Here is a 15037-nt window from a genome sequence, read left to right on the forward strand (position 1 = left end):
TGTGATAACGGTAGTAAAATATATTTATCAGCTGTTCTTGACAATTTAAGTAAAGAATTATGTTTCTATCATTTTAAAAGAAGTACAAAACAATTGTTTCATGTAGACCCACTAATAGCTTAAACTTAGCTAGTCAATGGGGTGAAGTGATCTTGGTGGGTTCTTCTTTTCAAAACCATATAAGGAGGGAACAAGTTTTCATTTTGAAATGAAAGCAAAACTTTAAACTGGTAATTTAGAGGTTAAAATCATATTACAAACTACTACTGACTGAAAAGTCTAAGTTGAAGTTTAAAATTTATTTTTACTTCCATTAAGGTGTAAAATTTTAGTAGTAACAGCAAATATTTTAAATGATTCATTGGTAAAACATTATAATACATAGGAACTGGTGCTGTAGATTCATGGTCTTTAAAAGCTAATGTGTCAAAATCAACAAAATGCTTACATTCACTGTCTTTTCGGCCATGATATAAATTTCCATCGTCGACTTGATCAAGTGATTTGATACGTCAACTGGCTTTTGTTTATCTCTTGCCTACTACATTCAGTCTGAAACTTCGGTGAATGGAAATGGTCTGTAGATTTTGACTCGTAGATGCCGAAAGACCATGAATTTGCAATATTTGACTGTGGAAGCTTATCCATTAAGCCTAATTATAGGGCCTAATTTAGCCCAACTTGCCTACATAAATTGCTCTTCAGAGTTGTCTTTTATTTTGTACACAAGACTATTTGATTCAAATTATTTAAAATTATTTTCTGTTTTTTTATTTTTTTTTTATTTTGTTGTCTATATATTTTGGTTGTCAAGCTATTTAACGTTATGGATTAAAAAACTGACCATCTAACATAGTTACGATAGAATATGTGTTTCTAATACCGGTGTGTAGAATAGTTGTGTTGTGTGTGAACAGGCAAGATTGACTTGGAGGAACTTATAAGAGCATTCAAAGAGCTTGGTGTGGAAATAGACAGCTATGAGGCGAAGAATCTTCTCCAGAGGTAGTCCCGCTTGCTCTTACATGCATGTTTGTCTTTGTGTACGACCCGTAAAACTTTCAAAACCGCTGCATTGAAAATCACCACTTTTAAGTCCTTATGGTTAAGATCGTGCTAAATTAGGATGGCGTTTAGGGCGAGAAATGTATGTGCATTTCTTGAAATTGAAAATCTGCATGTTTGTAAGCAGAAGCCTTCCAATCACATACTGTAATTTTGTAGGAATACCGTTTCTGCAACTCATTTTGTTATAATATTTGCAGTTTGAATTTCAAGTCCAACTAAATTCAACAACAATTTAAAAAGAACCCAAAACTAATTAACATTCCTTTTTATTTTTGTAGGTAACAACAATTTAAGAATAAGAATTTAAGAAGCACACTTTTAACTGATGATAGGTTTCTAAATTGAGCTAGTGTGATTGTTTAGTCACAACAGCTGATGACAGTGCACTTTAAAGTGGTGTTTCAATCAGCTGTTTTGGAATACATAATGGGCTAACTCATATCAAGATCATACTAACACTCGTAATGCATGCTACTTTACTCATATCAAAATGTGTTTTTGTTGTGTGCGCTTATTAACCCTTCCAAGACGAGGACACATGGTCTAAAGGCAAGAGTTTTAAATCGAAGAAAAATTGATTTCTATAACTTGCACTATTTTATGCATTCTTACTCAAAATAAACTCAGCAAATGACTTAAGAGTGCTTAAATATTGTTTACAACAACAAAACTGGGCTCACAGGTTATTCGGGCAGGTGAATATAAAAAATGGCCGTTCTATCTGCAACCCGTCTTTACAAATGTAACAGGTTATAAATCCAGAATGAAAAGAGGATACTTTAGGCCTACCTTTTGTACAAGACTTTGTGGACATTTTAGGAGGAAATCTCCAAACTTTGATGACAACATCCTTTTATGAATTTCAAGCCTAAAGTGATTAGTAAAATGCTAATAGTTTACTATTAGGCTAACTTAACAATCTGATTATTTAATAACAATTTAAGATTTGCAATTATGCAGGCTTTTAGAGGCTGATATGATGATTTTTATACGTCTAGGTTATTATAAGCAAAGTAGTACCAGTACTATTAGCTTTAGAAATCATAAATTAATGGTAATATGCATACTACAAAGTCATCATGACTAAAATAAGTGGTCATGGCACTCTCATGATTATCTCTGGCGATCACGCTGACATCGTTAGTTTTTATCGCCTAATCTTTGTAGACACTTTCTTCGATTATTTTTTGTTTTGTTTTTTAATTTTATTTAAATAAATTAGACTTTAAATCCCCTTTGAGGGGTCCAGTTTGTTCCCTTCTCAGTGTTTCCCTGATAGTGAGATTGTGACGGAATATTTTGTTATATAGATGGTAATTTTGCGTTTTGAAGCTTAATACTGTTACTATAAAAATTTGTTATACTGGGAACCTTTTTTATATTGAGGTTTAAACCAGGGTTTGTTATACAAAGTATAAATTGCTTTCAATAATATGAGTTCAGAAGAACCAGCGACCAAACAATACCAAGTAAATTGTTACATATAATTGGTATCTCATTGTTTGACAATATTTTGTTTGCTTATTGCTTTGAATACAAACTGTCTGAATCTAAATTCAATTAACTGGAAATTCTCTAAGTCTACAAGTGTGTTATAACAGTGGTAGTTTATTTGTTCCTTGAAATCAGCTGTTTCTGATTGTTTACAGTTCAAATCCATAGCAAGTAACTGTGATGGACACAAATACTCACCATATAAAAGTAACAGTTAAAATTGATTATTTTATTTCTCTCCAGTCTAACATTTCAGACATGTGCTTGTTTACTACCTGAACACTTGTGAATTGTTTGGCTTGCAATTTTCATAATCAGTTGAGACTTGTAATCATGGTCGAATACATTGTACAGAATTCAAGGTCACTGCTGTTTGTCCATTCTTTCTCGTTTTCTGGCCTTTTTTCAGTTTTTTTTTGTCATTGGACCTTATTGTTTAATTTAAACTATGTTTAATTTTTTGACTGTAATATCTTTGAACTCTATGTATCAGTACTTGAACTGTTAAAAAATAGATTCTCCGTCAATAAAGTAAATGAAATAACATCATAAATTAATATTTCGTTTATGGTCCAGTTGAAAACAATTTTAAGGTACAATTCCATCCAGTATGTAGGTCTAGAGGATTTTTTGTTCCAAATATATTTGAAAGCAACGACTTAAAAAATAGTTTAGCTAAACTAAACAAATATTTGTTAAATGCAAAAGATTTAAACGATCAGTCCTTTTCAGTTGGAACTCCAGCAATATGTTTTCTAACAAATAGGTCTACTTAAAAAATAAAAATACACAATTCAATTCAACATAAGATTGTATTTGGGATTTTTCAGACTTTCTCTATAGTATGTCCCACCACAGTAAAATCACTAAAATTATACAAATATAGTTACAAAAAACTTTAACTTCAGTGAGGACGTAATCCTAGAACGTTCATCGCTCTACATATACTAGTTGTAGGTGAAATATTAGGGGTTTATTAAGGGAAACAGAACACCTAGTAGGTTTCCATTAATATCAATTCTTTAAATAAAGATATTCTGGATTATCAAGAACAAAAAATATATATATATATATTAATCGTGGATTTTCCTAATTTTAAAAATTTATTTGGATTTTGTATTGTTGCTCCTAACCAGTTTAATAGTTTACAACTTTACTGGCCCGTAAAATATGTGTTTACTGGACAAGTATGGTTGTTACCATATGAGTAAGGTAAACTCTTTTTGGGCCATACTACTAACTAACATTAGACTAAAAAATAAAACTGTAGAAATCTGTTATATATTCCCACTGGCCAAAGGACTTAATCACTACTCATAACTTCTAAGAGAGGTTATGTTTTCGTTTAACCAACCACTCATGGCCAATTATTATAGTCAGTAATGAAATTCCATTTGATTAAGCAGGTCGCAAACCACTGTTTCCGGACAAAAAAAAACTGTCCCTCCAGGGAAAGTCCATTAAAACAACGTAGTGTGGCAAAGAAATAGATTTAACTCAAGTGAAGTAACATAAATTTTTGCTTATTTAAATAATTATTCCCTCTCATGTCTAACTCGTTAGCAATCATGTGCTAACAAAGTTTGTTAATGAAATTAGATGTACTTGTTTATCACAGGGTGATAAGTTGGGTTGTACATTATCAGATTTCCTTCACTAAATAAAAATAACTTATTTAAAGATGCTTTTAAATTCCGAACAGACCAAAAAACATCGGTTTTAACTCAGATTCTGAATGTTTTATGCAATACTCTCCTTGAAAACAGAATTATAAATGTGAAATTGAGAATTGGCTTTGGCAATGGACCAAGTCCTCTGTTACTTAATTAGCTCTGATAAATCCATACTCCGAGGAATATTCTTTTCAAAACAAAATTTTAGCAAAAATATTTTCCAACAACTTTTTTTTATTTTTTTCAACATTCTTTAAAGTTAATCCAAATTAATGAGACAAATTATTAACTGGACTATATAAGCAACTTATAATTTTATTTTCCTAATCTACTCTTGACAACTAAATACCCCCGCCGCAGCAAACCTAACTAAGTGAATTTTCATTTACCTGGTTGGATTTTCAATTACAGCTTGTCTATTTAAATTATTTTAGGTTTGACGGGTAACTAGGTTTGCTACTACAGGGAGGGTAGTAAAGTGAGTTTTTTGTAAAATATTAATAGCTCAGTATGAAATAAATAAATTTACCGTGTTTGATAAAAATATAAACATGAACATACTAATCTTTCACAGGCAAGAATTTAAAAAATCACAACTATGGAGCTAGCTATGGAGCTTAATGTTTAAAGGATTTTCATAGGAAATAAAGATAAAGAAAACTCCAATAAGTTAAAAAAAAATATTAAAGTAGTTCAGTATCTAATACAACCAATTGTATCTTTTAGATAAGTATTCTGGGCCTAACCTATTGGTCATAAAAATAAATGTTTGTTTTAGTTTATTGACATAATTATTACTTAGCATTATTTAAATATACATAGCTGTATGTAAATCATATCATGACTAAAGAGACGTTGACGTTTTGCTTAGTCAATGATGATTCTGTACACAAATATATCTCATGGCTACTCATTCAAATTTAGTGTGATTCATCCACTTAAAGATATGGAAATTCTTGTCAGTTGCAGTGTTTCACTTAACAAACAAGCTGTTAATTTGTTATAAGCTTCTTTGTTTGTAATTAACTGAAATATGATTGCATATTAAGCATTGAGAAAAAATCTTTTCTACTCAGCGTCTGTGTGAACTACGCAAGGTATGACACTGTAAAGGGTAACAAACAATGAATTATTGTAATTTAAGATAACTGGGGAGAAAAATTCTGAAATCTGAACATATGTCTATTTATTTATTCAACAAACGGTAGCAACAGTGAATAAGATTTAGTAATAAATAGTTAAATACGTTTTATCGGTTTCATCCAAATAACATCTGTATCGATGCCATCATTGACTTTTCAACACTAGGTTAGACATCCTATATATATGAAACAGCTGTAGCACTTTTAATTAAATTAGAAAATAGTTTTGTGAGTCTCTTTCAGAGAAATATTCTATTTCTCTATACTTTCTTATGAAATGGCGACCATATGAATGTAAATAAATAAAAAGGCCTTTATTTACGAGCGAGTTTTATAATACATGGTTTTCAAACTAACTCAAATGTAGGTATTTCAATCCAAGTATGAATGGAGATGAGTGTAGGATGAGTGGCGCGATCTTGTAGTCTTGTTAGTGACTAATGCTGACATGTTCCTAGTCACAGCTGTTAATTAATAGCCCATACAGCTAATGACAACTAAGGGACCTACAGTTTATAGTGGAATCCGAGCCACATTTTTGCCTTGTAACGAATTGGTACCAACTACCAATGGGTTTTATCTAAGTGATAACGACCCGCTACGCCTGAAGTAATTTGTAAAACGGTCCGAGCTACAGCTGTGATGTGAAGGACATAAAATAGTGTAGTAAGCCTGCAAGGTGTGAAAAGCTGAAAAAAGTGTATGATCATTGTATGGTCTGTTTAACCCTTTCAGTGCTAGGCCAATAATTCATATTTTGTAAGACTTTTTTGTTTGCCTTTTAATTCCAATACCCGTTGTTGAATTTTAACTGTCATGTTGTCACTATTTTATTAATTAGGCTAATTTTGAATAATAACACAATAAGAAAATATATAAGAAAGATAAATCCCGGTATTTGTAGTAAACATCAAATAAAACTTAGTTTTTGTTGTAATTTTCCTGATTTTCCTATAAATTTTTATGTTCTGATAGCATTATTTGAAACCAAAATCTCACAAAATCAAAAGACATATAGTTTACAATGTAATATTGAATTTAACCCTGATTTAGTTGGACGAGGTTATTATAATATAGCAATTTTAGGGAAACTAATGTTTTGCAGCAAAGTCTCAGGAACACATTTACTACTATTAAAACTAAAAGATTGCATCTAAATAGTCCGTGACTAGCTGGTGCTGCTACCTAGTAACGCATTGAACAACCATCTGCAGCGCCATCTGTTCGCAATCGGTGGCGACAGCTTAAATACTGGGTTTTTACTCCCCAGTCTTCAAGCACAGATAGCCGAGAAGGCTAGGGCGTGTGTCACTTGGCCAGTGGCATTCGTCTGCTCGGGTTCGAATCCCGTCCTGTGTGGCAAATAATTGGTGACCTCTGTGTTTGTAGCGATATACTACAACCACTGGGGCATAGTGAGGTGTTCATAATCCTTGGTTTAGACATACACCTCGAAATCATCGGATTGGGCGAATCTTTTAGCACAGTTAAGTGGTTGGTAGTGTATCCTATGAACATGCAGGTCACCAATGGCCGTTTTGCTATTTTTTTTAAATAACCTTCCTCTCTATATCCCTTAGGGTTTTTTTTTAAAACAACGATATATCGTTTCATAGCACTGAAAGGGTTAAAATATTTTCTAAGCATGCTAATTATACTTGATATTCCAAGGCATTGATGAATTTTGTAATCCTATAAGATTACATGCTTTTGGCTGGTCGGTGTTGGGGGGTATCCACATTTAAGGTCAATGGTTGTGATTGCAGAATGGACCAGGATGGCAGTTTGGAGATCAGCTTCAACGAGTGGAGAGACTTCCTGCTCTACGCTCCGTCAACTGACATCCATGAGCTCATATTCTACTGGAGACACTCGACTGTGAGTAACTCAACTTTCTTGCATGGTTTGTTGTGTGAAATGTTTTTTTACCTTTTCTTTATAGAAGTTGGTTTTATCTTTAAACCTGGAATTCATATCATGGGTTTGGGTGGGGGAAGTATAAATCAATGCAAGGGGTGAATTGGTACAGTACAAAATTGTAGTGTGCTGTTGAATATTAGCGACAGCAATGGAATGTGAACCCACAACATCGTTGCTTCGAGTTCGTAGTCCATAGGCGCTACTGACTGTGTCACTGTCACTGACTTCTTACTACATCTTCCTTAAGTATCGACTAACTATGGAAGAAGCATAATTTTTGACAGATTTATTGATAGACTAGCATTATTGCACTGACAATTCACCTCTGTTTGTAAGATTGCGTATGGACGACTTAAATCGATCTACAATAGATATATCCTAAAGCAAAGTTTTTTTTTTTTAAAGAGGTTGGCGGCCTCTTTTAACCTTGCATTTCCCCGTCCACATAGACTAACTGCCCGTGCGTGGAACGTAACTAGCAAAGAAAGGGGTGAGCCGGTACAGTACAAAGGTGAACTGTATTGATAAAATGTTTTCGGCAGTGACCAGGATCCGAACCCACGACATCGCTGCCTCGGGCCCTAAGTCTGTGACGCTACCGACTGAGCCACCGACTCACCTGCTGTGTTAAAAAAAATCTGTCAGGCGAATATTTGTAGTTCACTAAGAGAGCATAATGGGACCTTTCACATCAGTCGGTTACAAATTGGGCTCTTTCCCAAGTTGCACCTGGTCATGCAACTGCAGAGGCCAGTTCTCAGCCAGGAAATAACCAGGTCTCCAGTTCAGTGGACAACATGGCCAAATGAGCACTTGCTTGCACACTACACGGGGGCTTAGTCGCCGAGTACAGTTCAATGCGTGTAGTTTTGAGTTATTTTGTTTGTACAGTTTAAATTACTAAGTTATTGATTACATTTTTGTTTATATAGCCCAGTTTAAACTATGCATTAAATTAACCTTGAAATTTTAATTTCACTAGTTAAATAGAAAAATGTGGAATGGGACAAAACGTTGGCTATTTATAAAGACAGAGTAGCTGCAAAAAAGGCTGGGTCTTGATTACGTAATACATTTCTAAGGTCCTGAAACAAAGTATAAGCTCCCCACTTCTTCCCGTATCTGATTTATTGGATGAACCCAGTGTACACAGTTCATCCGAGGACGGATGTTTTCTTTTTTGACATCGATAAAATACTAATTCAGCAATGATATTTTGTGATCCATAGTCAGATATGCGACACAGAACTGATAAAGAACTATGTTCTGGTAGAGTGGGGACCCAATTTTGACCCGTCCATTTAAATAGTAGTATGAAAGCAAACAACCCATGATAAAAAGCCTATCAAATTTTTTTTTTTTGTGGTAAGACAGACCACCGGTTACATCTTGACTAATTTAAACAGATTTATGGAATGGCGAGCATTGTTGCACCATCAATCCGTTTCTGTAAGAAACTTTTTCATGAGTTCCTTGAGAGTGTGGTTGATCCAACTAATCCTCATGATCAGTAAATTTATGACTGTACTTAATAATTGTAATGAATAAGAATATAAAAGGTTGGTACGTGAATTAAGGTCTGAAATGAGCTCCACTCACAACCAAATAAGCTACCGGTAATTCAATTATGAAACACGTGCATTGTTCTTTACTTTACCCACTATTCTAGCCAGTCCTCACCCATATGTGACAATTAGCTTGGTCAGTTAAGAAAATGTGTCCATGAAAAACTTTTTTTAGACAAATAGTATATTTCACTTCTAGGACCGAAAGTGGTATTTTCCGGGGCACGTTCGAGTTTCATGTGTGAGGCAACGCCGAACACAGGAAACCCAAATTTCACTTGCGAGGCAAAGCCGAGCATGTGGAAGTAATGGAGCAAGTTCCGGAGAATCAGCAAACCTCATAACTTAAAAATATAAGTTAATATATGTATATAAGTAATATATATAATAATAAGATAAATAAAAAAATAAAACATAACTTAAAGTTCAAGCATAAGTTTAACAAGAGGTAATACCCGCGAATTCACGGGTGTACAGATGCCTAAATTAATTTAATCAACTTTGACTATCCCTATTTCATTTAAAGGGCCCAAGTTTGAGAAATTGTTATCTGAAAGAATGTTAAAGGCAGTGGAACCTTCATAACTTGCGTCTAAGGTGCCCGAGGTGGGTACGGTTGTACCTGAACTCGCCGCTCTCTTTCACGACATCTTTAATACTTTAATACTTAAATACTTTTCAATGAAATGGCAACCTGTTAAAGATCGGTGACAGCCTCTTGGAACGAACAACATACGTAGTCTGTTAATCTCATATTCATCGTGTTTCGAACACATTTAATCACTCACTTGTATCAAACAGCTACAAATAGCTTCACTGTCCATTCACTGCACCTCTTTTAAGAACATAAAAGTAAATCATAAAATAAGTAAATAAAAATGTAAACAAACAAACTATATTGTCAATTGCATCGGCCAGCTATTGTTCACTAAATTAATCGAATTAACTTCCAAAACATGCAAGGCGTAGCCCTTTGGAAATCAGCCTGTGGGGAATTTGTCCATATCAATACTTTTCGGCAAATCTACACACTCTAAGCTTCATTTTGATATGCCATAAGCCTATATTTTTATTTGGTAAATGGCCTTAACTGTTTACATAAAATTTGATTGTATAACTTTAATAATATAATAGATTGTGTCGTTTTCATTGTTGGTGACCAACACTCCTTCGTTATTAGGTTTTTGATGTTTTTAAACTTTCACATCTTCTTTTAGTTTCAGATTACTCTTTATCATTGAAAATCTACTTCATAACGTATACGGTTTCATAATTATAGAATACTTAGATAAATATAAATATGAAGTAATATAAATACTTAGTTACTGGTTCGTTATTGGTTGGTTAACATTTTGTTCTTTGTACCAGTCCGTAAACTTTCTCTTCATATTTCCCATGATTTCTCTCATGGATTTCAGTTAGCTATCTCTGAAGTTTTTTCATCAGGTTTCTTTAAAACAGTAATGTTTGAACAATTTCAAAAATGCATGATGCTAAAACACAGTAAAACAAAAACGAATGTCTGTTTCAGTATACATTTAGATTTTTCTTTTTGTGGCCTCTTTTAACCCTGCAATGCCCGTCCACATAGACTAACCGCCTGTGCGTAGATCGTATACATCAAACCAAGGAGTGAGCTGGTATAGTACAAAGGTGATCTGTACTGATAAAATGTTTTCGGCAATGACCAGGATCCGAACCCACGACATCGCTGCCTTGGGTCCAAAGTCTGTGACTCTAACGACTTAGCCACCGACTTACTATTTTGGCAACAATGAAAACACCTGATTTAAATAAACCATAACAAAACAATAGCGCGCGTAGTGGGTAAATAGAAAACTAATCGAGAGCGAGGGAAAGTAAATTTAGAGTGAGGGAAAATCAGCTGATCGTTTTTCCCTCGCTTTAAATTAGAACAAACTGCTGGGAAACAACGACTTTCTTTGATTTCGGCTGTTATCAAGAATAGGTACACTTTCGGTAAGGAGTAATAAACATGATTTTTACTAGTAATTTCTCTGCAGCTCTTGCACAGACTCTCTTGCTTGCTCTTGTATTTTTATCTCTGCTCTTGCACATTAAATAAAGAGAAATGTCGGTTATAACTCAGGAATATAAACAAATAGGCTAGGTACTTATTTTGGTAATTAAAAGAGCCATCAACAAGTTTACGTCAGCAAGTCAAAGCCTAATGCTCAGTCCAAGTGACCTGATCTGAACTTTGACTGTGACCTCTGACCTGGAGTCTAGGTCAGGTCACTGTCTGATCTGGTGCGTTCTAGAGACATGTGTATGTTTGGGTTAAGAACTCTAGTCTCATTGTTTCCTTTGGAATTTCTGGATTTAATTTGGGATTGAGAATAAATTTTGAATGAGCTAGTTCTAGTTGTGTTTGTAATTATCTTATTGAACTACGCTGACAGTTACTTCATAATGTACAGTTGCCAATTCAAATAACCATGTATTAAATTGTGGCTACGATACAAGCAGCAAGCAGCACATTTATAACGCTCATCGAATTTCCCCCGTTGTATGAGTCAGTTTAGTCGAAGATAGCAAACAAACTGTTTACCCGCAAGACGTATTGCAACTATTGTTGTTATCAGACAATTCTCTTTTAAAGAAAAACTCAGCTCCAAATTGTCCCATAGTTTTCTGGTGACTGTAGTGTTTGTGAAACCTTCACTCCTGTCATTCCACAAACATTCCCTGAACTGCACCTCACTTATTAAAACTTCTATTTGAATCATTGAACTTCACCTCTGTCTTCTTCAGTTTGGCTGGTGGTTTGCAGGTTTCCTGCTTTTCCTGACATTTTAAGCCAAACTGAAGCATGACTCACCTGAGTGGCGAGCAGCGTTTTGGTGAAAATCGGTTTGGACTTGGAACCATGAACGCCTACCCCCGCTTGCCGCTCAGACGTATTGTGGCCACCCTCAAAAAATTTACACGCAACTAAATGAGACCCAATTGTATCGTACCCGGGGCCTAAGGCCTCTGCTGCTTGTCTCCACCTGTTGGTTGGTTCTCTCTTGATCCCTTCCCAGTTTTTCTAGTTCATCTGCTTGCACTCAGCTCCTTTTCCTCGTGTTTCTTGGTCTTCCCACTTACCAGCCGGGTTACACTCCAATACCTCTTTAGCCACATCTCCATTTCCCTCGCAAATGTGTGCGCTATTGATCTCTATTTCCTTCTTTTCATTTGATTTTCAAAAAGGTGTATGTCTACTCCTTTAATCTATGGTTGGTCATGTGCAGTTCTTGTTACTCATTAAATGCAAATTACAAGTGACAATCAAAATCAGATATTTTTTACAGAGTTATTAGTCTCCTATAACGGTTTAAGTGCCTAGTTTTTTTTATGTAAATTAATTCACAACATGACCTTTAAACATTGAGTCAAATAGCATGTGCCACGTGACAGACCACGACCACGTGACGGACGCCATCTTTCCCGCCTCTTGTCCTGCATTTAAAATTTTGATTTGAACCCAATTCAAGTTTTGGGTCAACTGTTTCCACGCGCTTGTACTTCAGCCTCAATATAGATTAGTTCAAAAGTCGAGCAAGTTTAATATTTTGGAATGTATGTGTTTCTGATTCAAGAATTCGAGATCGCAATAACATTCTTGTTTATTCAGTATCCATTTTGTAATTATTCAGTGTCTTCGGCTAGGAAAGTGTTTATTGCCTGGTAAATAATGGTGTTAATACACACAGTTTGTCCGTGGCCTAACATTTTAATGAATCTTACTATTCTTTAGCTAGTAGTTTACTTTGTTTGAAAGATAAGCTTGCTACTCACCGGTCACTAATTGTCTCATCGTGTTTGCCAACGTGACGCCGTGAAATGTCCTTATGTTTTCCTTTAATCTAGAATAGTTCTGTTGTCGTCCTCTTTTCCTCACTGACAAGGAAAAGAATTCAGCCATTTTAGTCCGGGTTATATGAACGTCGATAATATAGTATATTATCTTATGTAAAAAACTGTTTTAGCAATCTAAGTGAAGTTTCCCACTCAGATTACACCATTAAAACTTATGAACTTGATGGTTTAGCAAGTTTAGTCGTATCCAGTGCGATGTGTCCCAGTAACAATTGGTTGATTGATGGAGTCAATGTGAGAAAGTGAGTGGTCAGTGGTGTGACAGGAAAACAATCAAGTCAATTGTACGAGCGCCTAGAACCTCGTAGAACAATTGACCCAGTGACGTCATACCAACAACGATCGACCAATCACAGCCTCGCGTTTGCCGCGCCTTCGTCGAGCCCGCCATTTCAAGGTTGCCAACTTGGGAGAGAAAAAAAACTCGTTTTCGTGAAATATGTATAATAGTGTAAATTTCGGAATTTCGTGAAGGAGGTTTTAAAAGTAATAAAAATGCGTGTCAATAAGTTTGCTTTGTGTGCGACTCGCACATTAAATTTTGCTTTTATTCTGTCATTCTCGTGAATTTAGGTTGTTTAATTAACCTACGAGACTTGCCCAATTTAGATATTACATGTATATTTATGAGGTGTAGTTATATATACTTCGTCTGTACGATTTGCTTTTAAAAAATTAACCTAAATATAGTCGTGTATCACTAAATAGTTGCCTAATCATTTCATAACTGTGACAAATTTTCAACTCTGACACCCTGCATTTACAAAAACGTCACATAATAAGGCCGTATATGGGCAATTTTAAACTTCGTCGTAATTATAGTTTATGGACACGTTTCAAAATGACATCAGTAACCCTTTAATTCGTCCCTTGCAAAAAATTAGCCGTTCCACGGTTGATTCCAAGAGTAAAAGTTCAATCTTAATGAACATTAAGTTGGCACCAGACGAACACACGTGAAACAGCTTTTGCCAATTGGCCCGTGTTACCGTAGACGTTGTGCCTTCGAGTGTTTAATGTTCTTAAACGTGCTGATATTTTCGTCGTAATATAGTATTGTTAGTTCTGTTGAATACGGCGACGATTCTCGGAAATCCTTCATCTCCCACCCCTAAATCATCTTCTCTCTTGCCACCCTGGGAGTTTTAAGTAATATATGACACTCTCTATTGAAAAGAATTGGGGACGATGGTTTCCTATTTGTGACGAAACCGTAACTCGGTAATAAAATTCTTTGGATTATTGGCGAAGTAATTAGCATGGTTGTGGACAGCTTGTCGGACGTGTATCCATTACTTAACCGGTTAAATCCGCTCCATTGCAGTTGAATGGATAGGGATTTTGCCGAAGAATGCAACTTGACTTCAATGCTCTTTGGTTTTTATTTGAAGACACTATTTGAAATTTAGTTTTGTTATAGTAACGATTTTTAATTTGATATACGTATTTTGAATAGGGAAAAAAATATTCGTGGGAAGTTATGAAAATAAAGCTGTCCTAACCTAACTTGAACCAACATTAAAACGGCAGCTGACAAACATGTCTGACTGGTGTCTACTTTTGTAGTGAATCCATAGTCAATGCGAGTGCCAAACCTTCGGCGGTTCGTTATTTTAGGCTGGCCAAACAATTGCCGACAGTTGGCAAGCTTCACTCAACTGATTTACTCATTAGCGTCTGAATTGGAAACGTAATTGCTGCAATTCGTTGTGGACTGCTTTTAAAATCCGCTCCAATGTCAAAGATGTTTAATTCTTCAAGATCAACATGCTGTATAATATGCGAATATATAATATATACATATATAATATGGGAATATGCGATATCTACGTCAAGATGTAAATATTTCCTTTGATTTTCGCATGGATTACGTTTGATGTATTTTGTTATTGTTAGTAGAACATGTTGAAAGAGGCTTGAAACGATTCGTTTTACACGTTTTCAGAAATACTATAGCAATATTTTTCGTTGCAATTCCCTTTTGTTAAATCGTAGGATTAATATCGCTATATCTGTTCGTGTTTGTATTTTATTCACAGTCTTTTGAAGTAGAATAAGAATAACTTCTTAGTTCATATTTGTTATTGTTTTGTTTCTTGAGTGTACTCTATCCAAAGTAGCAACTATAGTATTTTTAAATTAAGAAGTATAAACTGAGATTTGGTACATTTGAATTGAATTCACGCAGATCATTGGCTTTAAACGTAACTTTCGTAAACATTGAATGTTGACTTAGTTTTATAGATCAGCGACCTCCAATTAGAATATCGTGTTTTGTTTATCCTGTGAT

The 15037-nt window shown here is 34.8% G+C and overlaps 1 protein-coding gene across 1 annotated transcript in view; it reads left to right on the top strand.

Moving 5' to 3' along the window:
- LOC128993915 (calcium-binding mitochondrial carrier protein SCaMC-2-A-like) overlaps positions 1-15037 on the top strand; it is a 62829-nt gene that overhangs the window by 3328 nt on the left and 44464 nt on the right. Inside the window, exons 3-4 of the mRNA XM_054418019.1 lie at positions 918-1005; positions 7144-7255. Of these exons, the coding sequence (XP_054273994.1) occupies positions 918-1005; positions 7144-7255 (200 nt within the window). The remainder of the gene's footprint in view (positions 1-917; positions 1006-7143; positions 7256-15037) is intronic.

The sequence above is a fragment of the Macrosteles quadrilineatus genome, unplaced genomic scaffold, assembly GCF_028750875.1.
Source record: "Macrosteles quadrilineatus isolate MER2022 unplaced genomic scaffold, UCM_ALF_1.0 Scaffold_5__1_contigs__length_97177068, whole genome shotgun sequence".
In the NCBI taxonomy this organism is placed as follows: domain Eukaryota; kingdom Metazoa; phylum Arthropoda; class Insecta; order Hemiptera; family Cicadellidae; genus Macrosteles; species Macrosteles quadrilineatus.